Genomic DNA, 14,183 nt, shown 5'->3' with positions numbered 1-14,183 from the left:
TATACCACATTACGCACAGCCAAGCTACTAAACAAGAAGCAAATGTTTGGTCCACATATACCACACACACACACACACACACACACACACACACGACCTATATATATAAAACATCGATGCAATTCTACATAGACTGAATAGACTGAATGGGCTGTAAATGAGTAAATAGGCTTAGAGTTGTGGAGATGAGCATGCCCAGTCTTGTGTTTGGCCCGATCACGCACAGCACTGCCCGTGAGGAGCAGGCCACCGGGGATTCACGTGTTTTATAGATAACAAAGAAGCAACATAACGCTGAGTGTGGAAGAAACGTTGCTCAGGGGCGAAACGCAATAACCAGTCAAAACAGCCTCCTGTAGGCCTACTGGTAATTCAGACAATTAGCCTATATAATATACTACACAGTCACATTGTGGGTGGTGGCCTCAGCCCCACGTTTCCTCTGCTTCCTACGTGCTTTCTTTCCGTGCGTGTGCGCGCGCGTGTGCGTGCGTGTCCGTGCAGAGAAATCGCGGTTTGTGTGCAAGTCTGTGCGTTTTTCCCCTGCGCACAAGCAGACATCCACATGCATGTTCATGCGTGGACCCACAAGATGTTGCGCACGACAGCGAACACAAAAATAATTTCTCAAAAATAAAATCACCAGCAAAAGATGACGACGACTCCCGTTCCCACGCTTTTATATCAAACTAACTGTTGATAGCAATAATATTTAATATCGTTAATAATTTATTAGCATATGTAGCCTGTGTTTAGTAATGCTGTATTTTATAATTGTTGCTCCAATATGTCTGGTTAAAAATGTTTTTTTTTTTTTGTTTTTTTTTTGTTTTTGTTTTTTTAAACGGGAGATCATGACTGTCTCAAGATGCTTTCACCGACGCTGTCTAGAAAATCTTATGGGAAAAGCAACCCTGACTCTGCACTTTCAGCTTCCAGTCCAATCACCGTTCACGTTGTTTTACCAGGGTGAGAAGCAGGTTACAGTTGAGCAGGGATTTAGTGTGACTCCGCTAAATTCACATTCACTTAATTTCTGCGTTTCGGTATTTTAATCTGAAACGATTGCATGCGTAAATACAAAATAGCCCGTATTTACAGGTTCACACCCTGCATTACAAGCGCCTTCCAAATTATGTTGCACACACACACACACACACACACACACACACACACACACCACAGTAAACGATGTAAAGGGAAAAGGTATAAAAACATTCGGAATGCCGACTAATTTATTACGGTGTGGCCAGACAAATGAACCCAGGCCTACATGGTCTGAACAAACAATGTAGGATAAGTAGGTCAGTCTATACGCAACCAACGGGGAGAAATTCATATAGAGGAAAAGCTAGAGCCAACAAAAGCAGATGAGTTGAGCCTTGGTCAGGGCAGCAGCCTGATCGTGGAAAAGCAGCTCTCCAAGTGTAAAAAGCAAATGTCTTTGTTTAAGCTGCGCTGACTTCACACACAACACAAAACCGTCTAAAACACCCGGAGAGTGGAGTCATTTTACCAGCACACAACCGGCTGCATATAGGACCACTACAGCGTGGATTTTGATGTGGACCTAGAGGAAACAGCAAAATACATTCCAGTCTTATCGTGACACTTTGCAGGCTCATGTTACCTATTCCGGTTGTACAAGCACTATGAGACAGGGCGATTTTTTTATCAGCTCTTTATTCAGCTATTGAAATATGAACTTGTCATAACTGCATTATTTACTCAAACAGTGGAGACCGTGGGCTCAATTGTAAACTATTGTAATGGTGGGGGGGGGGGGGGGGGTTGAATATCCATTTTTATTGCATCACCTGTCAGCGGCGTCCAATGGGCGTCGACTCTGAGGGCATTAATTGATGAAGGTGTCTCCAGACTGGCGCACCTCCCCTCTCTGTCATTTTATTTGTGGCTCAACCAGCAGCCAGAATAGCAGCTGCATTTTAGCTCTTATTCTGTTTCTCTCTGTCTCTGACTCTCTCCCTCTCTCTCTTTCTCCCTCCCCTCCACCCTCACAACTCCCTCTCCCTCCCTCTCTCTCTCTCTCTCTCTCTCTCTCCCTCTCTCTCTCTCTCTCTTCTCCCTGTTTTATTCCTCTGGCTGAAGCAGTGGTGTACACCTACCCCTCGTCCTGCTGCCGACCAGAGGGGAGTGGAGCCGGCAGAGGCAGGTAGCAGCAGCCCCGGCTTGGTGGACGCATCCGTCGCATTCCTCCACCATGCCGGACCGGGGCAAGAGGCGACGAGTGGATGCTGTCTGCTCATTCAACCTATTAGACACCGGCAGCTCCATTTAACTCCGCATGTCAAAGTTTACATTTTCATGACGCAGCAGCAGCAGCAGTGTGGATGGATTAAAGGTATGAGCAGGATGTCTTGAGCTTGCGACCCCATGCCATTTACTGGTAAATCCATAACAGTCTATACTGAGAGTGACTACATGGATTAATACATTGGAGCGGATATATAAAACATGGGAGACCTGGAGTGTGGTTTTGAGGAAATGCAAGGAGTGAGATTGGGATACCTGCTCATCAAAGGCAAGCAAATGTTTGCTTTGTCTCAGGTCTTCACCGACCTGCTGAAGAACATCCCTCGGACCACGGTGCACAAGCGCATGGACCACCTGAAAGTGAAGAAGCACCACTGCGACCTGGAGGAGCTGCGGAAGCTCAAAGCAATAAACTCTATAGCTTTCCATGCGGCCAAATGCACTCTCATATCACGGGAGGACGTGGAGGCTCTGTATTTCTCCTGCAAGACCGAGCGGGTGTTGAAGTCCAACAAAAGGAAAGCGAAAGCGGCGTGTTCCCCCGGGGACGTCGACGCGTCCCCGGGGCTCCTCCGTGCAGACGCCGAGCTGTGGAGGGAAAAAGTTTGGTTGAGTTTGCACGGCGTCCCGGAGGCGCTCACGCTGCACAGCAAGGCGGGCAGGCGGAGGGAGCCGCCGCCTCCTCCTCCCCGCCGCCGCCTCGCCGACTCCAAACTACCTCAGTTTTACCACAAATCCAACGGGCGGGATCACCGTCCGGCCGCCAGGCCCGGTCACAAACACTTTAAAAACTATGAAACAGCGCGGGGAGCGGGGGGCCGCGGCGCGCTCGCCCAGAGACGCTCGTTTTTCCGGGGCGCGCTCGGCCGGCCGCCGCTCGCGCTCCAGTCCGCCGCCGCCCCGTGCAGGCTCTCGCGCTCAGCCGGAGAGCTCGCGCACAGGAGGAGGCGGCGGCGCGAGGGGGGCAGGCACGCGCACCACCACGCACCGCCGGTGCTGCTCGTGCAGCCCAAATCGCCCGGCGCCCACGCGGGCTCTTACGGCGCCTTCCACCTGGGCCCGGGGCTCTACCTGGACCCCAGACCCCAGCACCACCACCACCACCAGCACCACCACCACCACCACCACCACCACCACGAAGCCGCCTTCACGGAGAGCTACAGCAGCGACACCGAGTCCAGCGCCTACTCGGACCGGGTGTACCCCGACTCGGACTTCGGGTCCGGCTTCTCCACCACCAGCAACTCCGGGAGCTCCGAGGAGGAAGAGGAAGGCGAGGATGAAGATGACACGCAGTCAGACAGTTCAGAGGTCAGCTCGGAGGAGGAGGAGGAGGAGGAGGAGGAGGAGGAGGGGAGCTCCTCTCAGTCCGACTCCAGCTCGGTTTCGAGCCGTGTTTCGGTCCAGAGCATCCGGTTCAGACGGGCCCGGGTGGGCTCTCTCGCCAAAAGTCTCAGCACTAGTAAAGCACCTTTGGTCCTGCAGCCCACGTTTCACTACAACAACCAGACACAACAAGAGAAACAACACAGGACACTGTGCCATGTTGCCGCTTCCCAGGCAGGTGACAGTAGACAGGAAAAACGGCAAAAATGTGAATTTATTTGTTGTGAAACTAGAAAGGGCTTGGGACCCTTGCAGGCACCAAACTTTAACTCGGCCGTTGTGGGGGAGAGCTTTTTCACTGAGTCCAAAAGGGAAGAGGCGTCTGAGGCAGAGCCAGGCAGGGCTGACCCCGTGGTTGAGCCGAGCTCCTATTCGCCGGGACTCAACCGGAGCAAGGCCTTTCACCCCACACGCAGGACACCGGGGTATCCCACCAAATGCTCCCCGGGACTGAGCGCACAGTGTGACCAGGACAAAGAGGTCAAGCTCCCCAAATGTACCGATAAAAGGGAGACGAAAGCCACCGGCCTAAAACTGCCCACTCCACTGAAAAAAATAAAGACCGAGGCGGAGGAGCCCTCTGTGACCGCCGCTTCCCACTCGGACAGCGGCAGGACGGCCAGGACACCCCCCTTCAACCTCCACAATGTAAAAGTTAAAGTGGAGGAAAGCTGTGATGAATACGAATACCAGAACCAGGCCACTGTAGTCAAGTGTAAAGGAGATACGACAGAAAGCAGCAATGGCCAATATCCCAGCGGAGCCATCAAACAAGGAGACTTTTTCAGCAGCGGGATTAAAGCCACAGAGAGGAGCCCTGATGTGGCCCCCAGGTCCCCATGTGGTCCTCAGGAATGCAGGAGCACCCAGGACACCCTATGTATCGCGGAGGGAGAGCACAGGAACAAAAGCTGCAGGGTTCCGGCGCTGGGGAATAAGAAAACCCGAGTTTCCAGGACTCACGCAAAACAAAACGTGCCCAGGGTCAACAAGGCTGTCTCTTCCTCCTCTTCCTCTTCCTCTTCTTCTTCTTCTCGCCCTGTAGCCTGCGAGGAGACATCCACAGAGGATATACCGAGCAGACGCAAACGCAGCAGCGCCAGCACTGTAGGGTCGCCTGCAAAAATGCCTTTCAGCTTGATGGCAAATTTCCCATCGCCGCCGTCGCTGGTTGTTGGCAGCGACGGGGATTTGTGCCCTGCTTACTCCCTGAACTCACTGAGGGGCCCCGGGCCTCCCCCTCCGTCCCACCCCGTGTGGAGGTGGCAGCCAGGCGGCCAGATTCTCCCTCCCCCACACGCTCAGAAAACTAGGAAATACTGAGCTGGTTTTTAAAGCAGAACAACAAAAGCCCTCACGGTGTCCATCTCCAACATAACTGTAGCCCGAGTCTTAACGTGAGTCCACCAAATTGCTCCAAACTTTACCGGTGTGTTGTTTTTTTTTCTTCGCCCCTCTTTTTTTTCTTCTTCTTCTTCTGTGAATGGATTTACATTCCGGCTTGTTTTGAAGTTTGATCGAGGAAAACCTACAAGATCCCCCTTTTGGAGCCTCAGAAAACGCCCACAGGACTGTGAGACACCGCTGGTGGATTTATGCTTAAAAAAACTTGTGTTTTAAGATAAGCTATCGATCCTAAGCAATATGTTAGGTTTCCATTATTGTGTTTACTTGATTTTTGTTTTTCTGAACTCGACTGTTTCTTCTTCGCTTTTCTATGCTCGACCTGTTGGATTGTATATGGTGCCAGGGTTTCAGTGGTTTGTGCTTTTGTCTGAAAGGGGAAAAGGGGGGTAAAAAGAAATCACAGCATTCCTTGGGATGAGGCTATTCTTAATCTAGCTGGAACTGGGAGGAAGTTTGACTTGGTAAATCCAAAAAAAAAAAATAGTCAGGGTTCCCATTTTGTGCCACTTGGTACTTTATATATATATATATATATATATATATATATATATATATATATATATCTCAAAGCTGTGTTTTCTTTCATGACTGCTTGGCCACACTGGCCCATGTGTCCAAGTGTTCAGAATGATTCAAATTTGGTTTATTAATGTATATCTATACATGCTCACAGTTAAGCCTTTATTAGATTTGACAGGATTTTTTTTTTTTTTTTTTTTTTTTTTTTTTGAGTGTTTGTGATCTGGTTTTCAGTCCTGTATTTCCTTCTGCAGAGTATTCCCTGGCTTGCAAATGTGTGTGATTGTGCACAGACGCAGGCCCAGACACAACACAGGCCTTACTTAGAGACAATCAAAAAGAATAAGGCTCAGACCTTCACACCACGTTTGGTCCCACGACAGACTCCATCCGTGTCCTCTCAGATCCACGTGGCCACAGATTTGCTCTGTGCCGGAGAAACGAGTCTGTGTTTGCGCTCAGGGCAGGGACGTAAGTCAGGAAAAATGTAAAACACAGACATATTGACAACGTCCGAGATAGGCTGCCAGTGGGGACGGGAATCAGGAGTCACCGTGGGGGGAAAACAGCACCAAAACAGCGTGAAACACCTTCTAGCTACACTGGCTACTCAGAAACAATGCGACAAAGCACAAGTGATAGGCTTCAATGCATTGCACTTTGATACTGTTGGGGGTCTTGTTTCAGCTTTAGGGTTTTTTTCTGACGAGCCTGTGAATTGATGTCAGAGAAATGCTGATGGGGGGGTGGGGGGGGGGACTAAAGATGAGACAGTTTGATTTGGATGTAGACAAAAAGGCCACACTGCAGTCGTTTTCCTGCTCTTTGGTATGTACTATATTTAGGATTCACCCATGTGCGTTTCTCACCAAGCCACGATGGTTTTCTGGTTTCCTATAATTTAATAATATGCTAATTGCCGTGAAGCCAACGTTGTTCATTATTCTATTTTAAGTTGAAGTCAGTTTTGGATCTGAGCTGGCAAAACGACATTTATTTCCTATTATTGGCTGAGCCACCCAAAATACGATTTTTTTTGTTGTTGTTGTTGTTTTTTTTTATATTGCTTTCTTTCTGTCAAATAGATCACCATCTCACATTGCATTAATGTAGCCTTATGAATATGGCCGCTGAGTGAATGTAGTGCCCAGGTAGATTTCATGCATTTAGTTGTAGCTCCCCCGACTTCATCGTGCATTAAAGAGGAGTAAATCAAGTGGTGGAAGCTGCACCTACATGTAGGGATTTTAAGGAAATGTGTAGATGTTTTTAATGGCAGTGCAGGACGCGCTCTGCTAATTGGCAGGCTTTTCTGTCGGCGACAAAGAGAGGCCCAGCTTATGGCGAGCCAGATCACAACAAACCCAAAGCCCGTGAATGATGTCAGCCTCCTCACAAGCACAGCAAAGGGTGCATTCATTCAGAGGATTGTAGAAACTATTTAATGGGTGATTGTAAAAAAAGAGGAGAAAAAAAATGTGCAAAAAAAAAAAAAAAAAGCGAGTTTCACTCTGCCTAAATCGGTGTGGATACATATGGTAGATGTTGAGCCATGTTATTAAAGCACCACTCTGCAGCCATGAAGCCCCAACTCACCGTGGGCCTTATTTCTGAGGCTGGAGCAACAATTCTTCAAACTTGAACTTATATTCTCAGCCTGTAAACCGGCTATTTCTGAAGCTATGACACAAGCTGGTGTATGAGCAGGCTAGCAGTAAAAACGGAGGGGGTTGCACAGGGTTGAGAGAGGGAGGGTTGGGGAGGGAGGGGAGGGTTGGGGGGGGGGGGGGGGGGGGTCGCTGTGTTGCAAGAGCGAAGCTTTCAACCTTTAATCCGCATGTCAAAAGCATAGGCTGCACGGCATAGGAAGAAGAGGAATAGCCTGTGCCCAAAGCTGTGCGGGTTTTGCCCCCCTGACGCACCAGCCTATTCTCACGCAGTGCTCACAATGCGCGGCTGAGGGACGGGGATGGTGGTAATGGCCTGTTGGGAGGGCCTTTCCACCATTAAGACAAATAGCTCTCTGACAGTGACGCTATCAATGTAAACAATTGCATCGTGCTGCAGCTAGAGGCTGCATGCACTCTCCCTCCTCCTCCTCCTCCTCCTCCTCCTCTTCCCCACCACCCTGCCCTCCTCATTCACTCATTTCCTTCGCTGTTTTGATACAATACTTGAGGTCAGGTTTTTGACATGGAATTTGAAGTCACTGGTTGTTTATATGAGACTGAATATTTATTTTTGTGAATTTTCTGGGGTTTCTTGTATATTGATTTTTTTTTTGTTGTGAATATATATATATAGTACAGCTGCACTCGAAATGGAAACTTGAACGGTGGATTTCTGAAGCACTTTCCCTTTCTTTTTTAATTATGAAGCATTCATTAAACGCGACTGAGTGTAATTGTCAGGCTCTTTCTCTTTCTTTTTGAGTTGGACAATCATTTGTTGTTAAATAGATTTAACGATGGAGAAACTGGCCTGGGATCTGCGTTAGGACAGGGTTATGAAAACAAAGAAATGAAGTCATATTCAAACTTTCCTTATGGGGTTTCCTTTTTCTGTTTTATTATCTGTTATTTTGGGAACACAGCTGCTTTTCATCTTTGATATATCTTACACAAGTTTGTCATAAAAATGTTCTCAGCCCTTTAATTTACTGTGTACGATTAATTTCATAAATGTTTAAAGGCATTTAGGGAACATTAGACATATCCAGCCCTCAGTGAAATAAAAGATAAGGCTTTTTTTTGTCCATAAGGGAAAGAGGTTTCAGATTTGGAAGGAAATAGAAATAGATTTACAGTAGTGCTTATCCACACTGTGGGTAGCCTAAACTAACAATAGAGCTAATGATGACTGGTGGTAAATATCCCTAAAAGATGATCACATACAGTATCTTCAGTTGGGTCAACTGGTACAGTAGAGAGGGATTCCCTTCCTCTGTGTGTGTGAGGGGTGTGTGACGGAAGAAGCGGTAGGCCTGCGGAGCCTGCAATAATAACAAGAGGCAAACCGCAGACATTTACGCATGCAGCATTTCCAACCACTGCACATGAGGTGGTGCGAGCTAACTCGGGTTTTATGCATGAAGCAGAGAGAAACCTCAATAAGCTGGACCAAACAACACTCCCGCAGGGACACAGAACCTTTGAGCAACTCGTAAAACAAACAGCACTGTAGCCTGCGTGCATCTGCAGGAAGCTTGTGTGCAGAGATGGAGGCCAGCGCGGCGAATAAAGCATCGTTATTCCCCTCGATAAACAACAAGATAAGTAATAAACCTGCAGCAAAACTGCGACTACATATGGGAACATATGACCCAGAGAGTAGCATAGGGGATAAAGCACAATAAAATAAATTAACACTCCACAGCCACATCATAGTTACGCACAGGAACACAGAAAAAAGCCCAAAGGCTCCTGGCCTGTCAGAATATAGTGTGCAGGTCAGAACCAGGCCACTTTTCTCAGAAGCTTTGACCAGACTTGTTCTTCGCTCAGTCTGCCACGTTTGTCATGATGTTTCCCTGATTAATGAGGCTGCGGTATATGGTCTAAGCCCAAGCCCCGAGGTTGATAAGGGGAGCCGGGGCTGGTAGGGCTGTCCGGTCCCGGCACGGCTGCTGCTGCTGCTGCTGCAGGAGCCTGGAGGGGCCATACTGGGAGCAGGGACAAGCCATTATACTGCTGCTGGCGTTTCAGGGTTAAATTTCAGTGCGGATTGGGAACCAGTAGACTGTAACTTCTATAGAATAACAATAGAAAGAATACGTGAAAAAGAACAAAACAGGCCTTCACACAATTTGGTTTTAATACAAATAAATAAATAAAGTTTTCTAAAGAGCTCGGTTTATCGCAGTCAAATGATATTTGTCGCTGACCGCCTGTTTGGAAACGAAGTTATGGGTAATGCTGACAGACACATGCCGCGGTGGGGTCAGCACTTTGCATTGATCTTTGAGACAATCAAATACATGGAGGCCGATAAAAGCTGTCAGGACGTTTTTATGTTGAATCTTTCAGCTGTAAAGTATTTGCCTGCCCATCGCCACTTCACACGAGGTCACTCACGAGCTCATCATATTTTGATGTGAAATATTAATAAACAAAAACAATTCTCTTGGCGTTTTTGAAGACACTAGGCGGGAATTTGTAAGAGATTTGTGTGTGTTAATGCATCAACAACTCCTTAGCCTGACCCTTTTCTTTCTCTCTCCCCCTCCGTCCCTCTCTCTCCCTCTCTCTCCCTCACTCTCTCTCTCTCGCTCTCTCTCTCTCTCTCTCTCTCTCTCGCTGTGAATGAATTTGTGACCTGTGGTTCTGTGAAAACAGGAGGGTCTCAGGGAGCAGAAGAGCCCCTGAAAAGGCTCTGCATGATAAAACGGCGCTGCCCGAGCTTCAGATTAAACCGCATCACGGTGAAACTGTCAGATTGCAAGCACACACACTTTTTTTTTTTTTTTTTTTTTTTTTTTTTTTCCCCCCCCTGCTTTAGTTACCTCTTGACGTGCAGACTCAGCGGTGGAGCTGCTGCTGCACAGCGCGATGCCTTTACTGATCCAAATAAATATGATCCACATATGAAATAACTTTTGTGTGGTTAAAATTAAAATAATGCTAAAAGTAGAATGCGTGTATTTATAAATGTCCTCAATCAGTGTGCCTGAAATGGTGGAAAAGGAAAGTTAAAACGGTCCATTAAATTAGATGGCACTGCTGATGGCTAGTTATGCTGACACCATGGAAATCAGTCACACAGAGCTAAATATGCACTACATTACAAACTGGACAGCGTCAACATCCAGTGTTAGAAATGACAATGGTGGAGACCATACTTGTACACACCCGGGCTTTCTGCAACAAACCCGGTGTGTGCACTTGTAGCTTTACATGTGTGTTGTGGCTGCACTATTTAAATGCTACAGAGGCTAAACACTGAATAATGGTGGCAGTCAGCTGCCAGTGTGACGCCACAGACTGCATCTTCACTTGTCCTATTTTAATTTCAAAATAAAAGGTTCTCTCCTTTAATTAAGTGAAATGCCAGACTCTGTTCTGTCCACAAAGAGCCGAGCTTCTGTTTATTAAGGCGTGAAACAAACTTTTCCCACGGAGAAAAGTCGGTGCAATGTGATGGCTGTATTTATACTAGACAGATCTGAGATTCAAGCAACAGTAAAACGTCGTCTCTTCTCTTCACACTCCAACATTTGTGAAGGTGCACAGACTTTAAATAGACTTAAAGTTAGACTTGAAGTGGGCTTGAGTTACAGGATGAACCATCGTTTAATAGATGGAGGTGGGCCACTGACAGCTACCGCCAACTGTCGTTTATTACTATTATTATTCGCTCTGCCAAGATTTCCATTTCTTTTTGCAACCTTAATTTCATATAAATAGCCTTGAGACCATGAGTGTGTTACATTCAGTTTATGATGACCGGTAATCATCAGCATGGCTTAAAATGAGAGCTTATCCATGAAGTGAAAAATAAGTAGTGCAAAGGTCAGAGACTCATAACGTTATAATATCCATATGATCGCGCAGCCATTACTGTGAGACGACAGTGATACAAAGCACAAACGTGAAATCAAGGATTTCACGAATCCCGAGCTTTAAGTTATTTGGCTGTAGCTTCCACCGTGCTGGTTTCACATAAAGAGGAGACAGCCGGGAAACAGCGCTGCTTCAGCTGGCACTTACCCGGCATCCTCCTGCACACACCCGGGGCCACAGAGAGGGATGGCGGCCTGTTCGGAGAGGAGATGGGAGCCACGATGCTGCTGTAACTTTTCCCTTTTAAAGTCCCATTCAGACGCTAAACGGTGCAGCCTATTGGAAAAGTATACTGAATTAGATATCAGTCAGTATCTCACTGACATAAGAATAAAAATTACGCTATATTAATAAAGTAAAAACTGTGTCGTGTGTTCTGAGCATATAATAATAATAATTATAATTATTATAGTAGTAGTAGTAGTAGTAGTAGGCCTAGTAGGAGTAATAGTAGGCTATAAAAACAACATACTGACTAAAATGTGTAATGACTAAACGATCACCAAATTAGGAGGAGGATATATTTTTGCCATTGTGACTCAGATCTCAAGTTTGTAGCCTGCTGTGTAAATTAAATTTAAACACTCTCGAGTTAATAGCTGCCTCTAAAGCGTTGAATACACGTTTCTGAAAAGACACATGGAGCCCAAAGAGCTGAATTCTGGTGGATTTCCCTTGCCAGAGGAACTGCATGGGGGGAGGAAGGGGAAAACCAGCACCAGAGGGCTTCTGCTCCGTCATGGAGCTCAACTCCATTTGTAAAGGCTTTTCTGCGGACAGGAGAGAGCCAGATGTAGCCTAATGTAGAAAAGAGCATGGAGAGTCGAGCAACTTTTAACATACAATTCAATCAGTTATCAACAAGCCCCGTTCAATGACGTGCATGGGCCTCGGGTGAAGCTATAAGCTCAGTGCTCAGGGGCAGCGTGGGCCAACATTCATGCCAACAGGCCAAATGAAGCCCTCGCTGATTTAGCCTGTTATCAACACATTTAAAGGGCTCTTATTCCTGAAAGCTAAAAAAGCCATTCGCTTCTCTTTTCTGTTGACCTATATGGTTTTCATATAACCCACGGCCACTGTTAGAGGTTTCTGAATTCTTCATACATTTAACCAGGACATCATTTATAGATGCATGAAGCTATTTACACATTTCTGAAATTCTGAAGGTGTTTGTAAGCTCCAAATCTGGTGTTTTTTGTTTGGTTTTTCTTTCTTTTGTTTTTTTGTTTTTTTTTTTGTTTGCTTTTTTGTTTTGTGTGTGTGTTTTGTTTTGTTAAATGTATTAAGGTCAAGACACTGCACTTACCAAAAAATAAAAACTAGGTTATACAAACTCAGGTTTAGGTAAATTAAAAAAATAAAAAAATAAAAAAGAAGAAGAAAAAACTTAAACTATGATTCAATGTGACATAGAAAAATGTATTTTTCAGTGAGCTATGTAGGAGTGCAAAGCATGCAACCTAACAAAAAACCGTGCCGGCAGGATATCAATTAGGACAAAATTCAAAATTCAGCCGCAAATCTATTTGTTGTATTTGTTTTGTAGTGACCCACATCTTAGATATCAAGTTAAGTTAAGGTTTGACTTTTCTGATGCTAGTTTAAAAAAAAGAAAAAGAAAAAGAAAAAAAAAAAAGCCTAATCACATTACACGGATGATTGAGCATGTCTCAAGTCTGAGCACGTTTCAACGATCATCCTATTCATGTATTATTATTATTATTATTATTATTATTACCTAAAAAAATCTCCTGGGCAAAGACATATGAATGGGATATTAAAAAAAATGCTACTTATGGAGGCCTTTTTAAAAGTTCTTAGAAATTATAAGCTTTTAAACTGAATCCCACCTCCACACATACACATCATTTAAAAATCAGAAAATTTAAAATAAGTATTTATAATGAATTGAACTATAGTAATCACAATTTTAAATGCATATACTGCAGTTTATCTGGATATATTTGAATTCAACAGCTATATGCAGTCCTGAAGTAACAGAGCCATTGGAACAAAAGGACATGACAATTTAAAGCCACAGATCAGCTGATTAAAATGTTCCACGGCCTGAAAACTAATATCTGGACACTGGTTCCCTTTATAAAATGACAGGTCAGTTGAGAACATCGCACACTATAGGGGGATTTGAACAGGCCACAAGCAGCGGTGACCTTTGACCCCTCATACCAGGGACTTAGAACAAGGAGCCCAAGCTGGACTGGGGGATAAAAGCCACCAACACACACACACAACAGAGAACCTACTCCTGCTGTAAACACACTGATACAGAGACAAATCAAAAAAGTTGTATTGTTAACGTACAAAACAGAAATGAGCCTTCTAATGGCTAAAATGCTGACACAAAATTAGCTGAGTTTCTGGCAGTGACCAATGTGTGTTCAGGCCACGGCTTGTTGGTCATTGATTAGTATGTCAGTGCCATCGCCCCTTGCCTAAGTCGACAGATATTCTCACCTAGAAACCTATATGTCAAACGTCAGACAGACGAAAAACAGCTTATTGCCTTGCTGCAGGGTACACAGGCAGGAGACACAATGTGTCAAAAGCAGATTTGTGCAGATGAGTTTCCTTTCTTCTCCCCTGCAAGTGAAGTTTCTTAAATTGGGAGGGTGAGAAACATAAGAGACACTTTTTGGGGCTGTCTGGGCCTCTGCCAGATAAGGTTTCAGCCAGCATTTTTCACCTGCTTCTTTACATTGGGATGTGGGACAAAGGGGAAAGCTGGGGATTCAGGACTCACTGTAACTAACTCCTTATTTAGGCCTCATTCTGGTGTGTAGTCAGATGGTGCAGTCTCATGAAAAAATTATTATTATTATTATTTTTTTTTTTTAATTTAAAAAAAAATCAGGCGAATGTTCCTTTAAAGATAATCTGTAGTACTCAGTAACAAACATACAGGTACATTTAACTCTTTTTCACTTTTTAGTGTATGGCCCTATTGCTATAGCCTGTAAAATGTTTAAAATGTGATCATTTTTTTGACTTTACAATGATGTGACCATTATTTCTTCA

The 14,183-nt window shown here is 45.3% G+C and overlaps 1 protein-coding gene across 1 annotated transcript; it reads left to right on the top strand.

Annotated features, from left to right (window-relative positions):
• Positions 1-2,472: 2,472 nt before the first annotated feature.
• On the top strand, positions 2,473-7,332 carry skida1 (SKI/DACH domain containing 1). Its single transcript, XM_071485409.1, has one exon. It carries the CDS (start codon positions 2,476-2,478, stop codon positions 4,981-4,983), a length of 2,508 nt encoding a protein of 835 aa, XP_071341510.1. The 5' UTR covers positions 2,473-2,475; the 3' UTR covers positions 4,984-7,332.
• Positions 7,333-14,183: the final 6,851 nt, after the last annotated feature.

This window comes from Trachinotus anak, unplaced genomic scaffold, assembly GCF_046630095.1.
Source record: "Trachinotus anak isolate AG129_WGS33_773 ecotype Australia unplaced genomic scaffold, CSIRO_AGI_Tana_v1 ptg000009l, whole genome shotgun sequence".
Taxonomy (NCBI): domain Eukaryota; kingdom Metazoa; phylum Chordata; class Actinopteri; order Carangiformes; family Carangidae; genus Trachinotus; species Trachinotus anak.
This window is presented reverse-complemented; position numbering and strand designations above follow the sequence as displayed.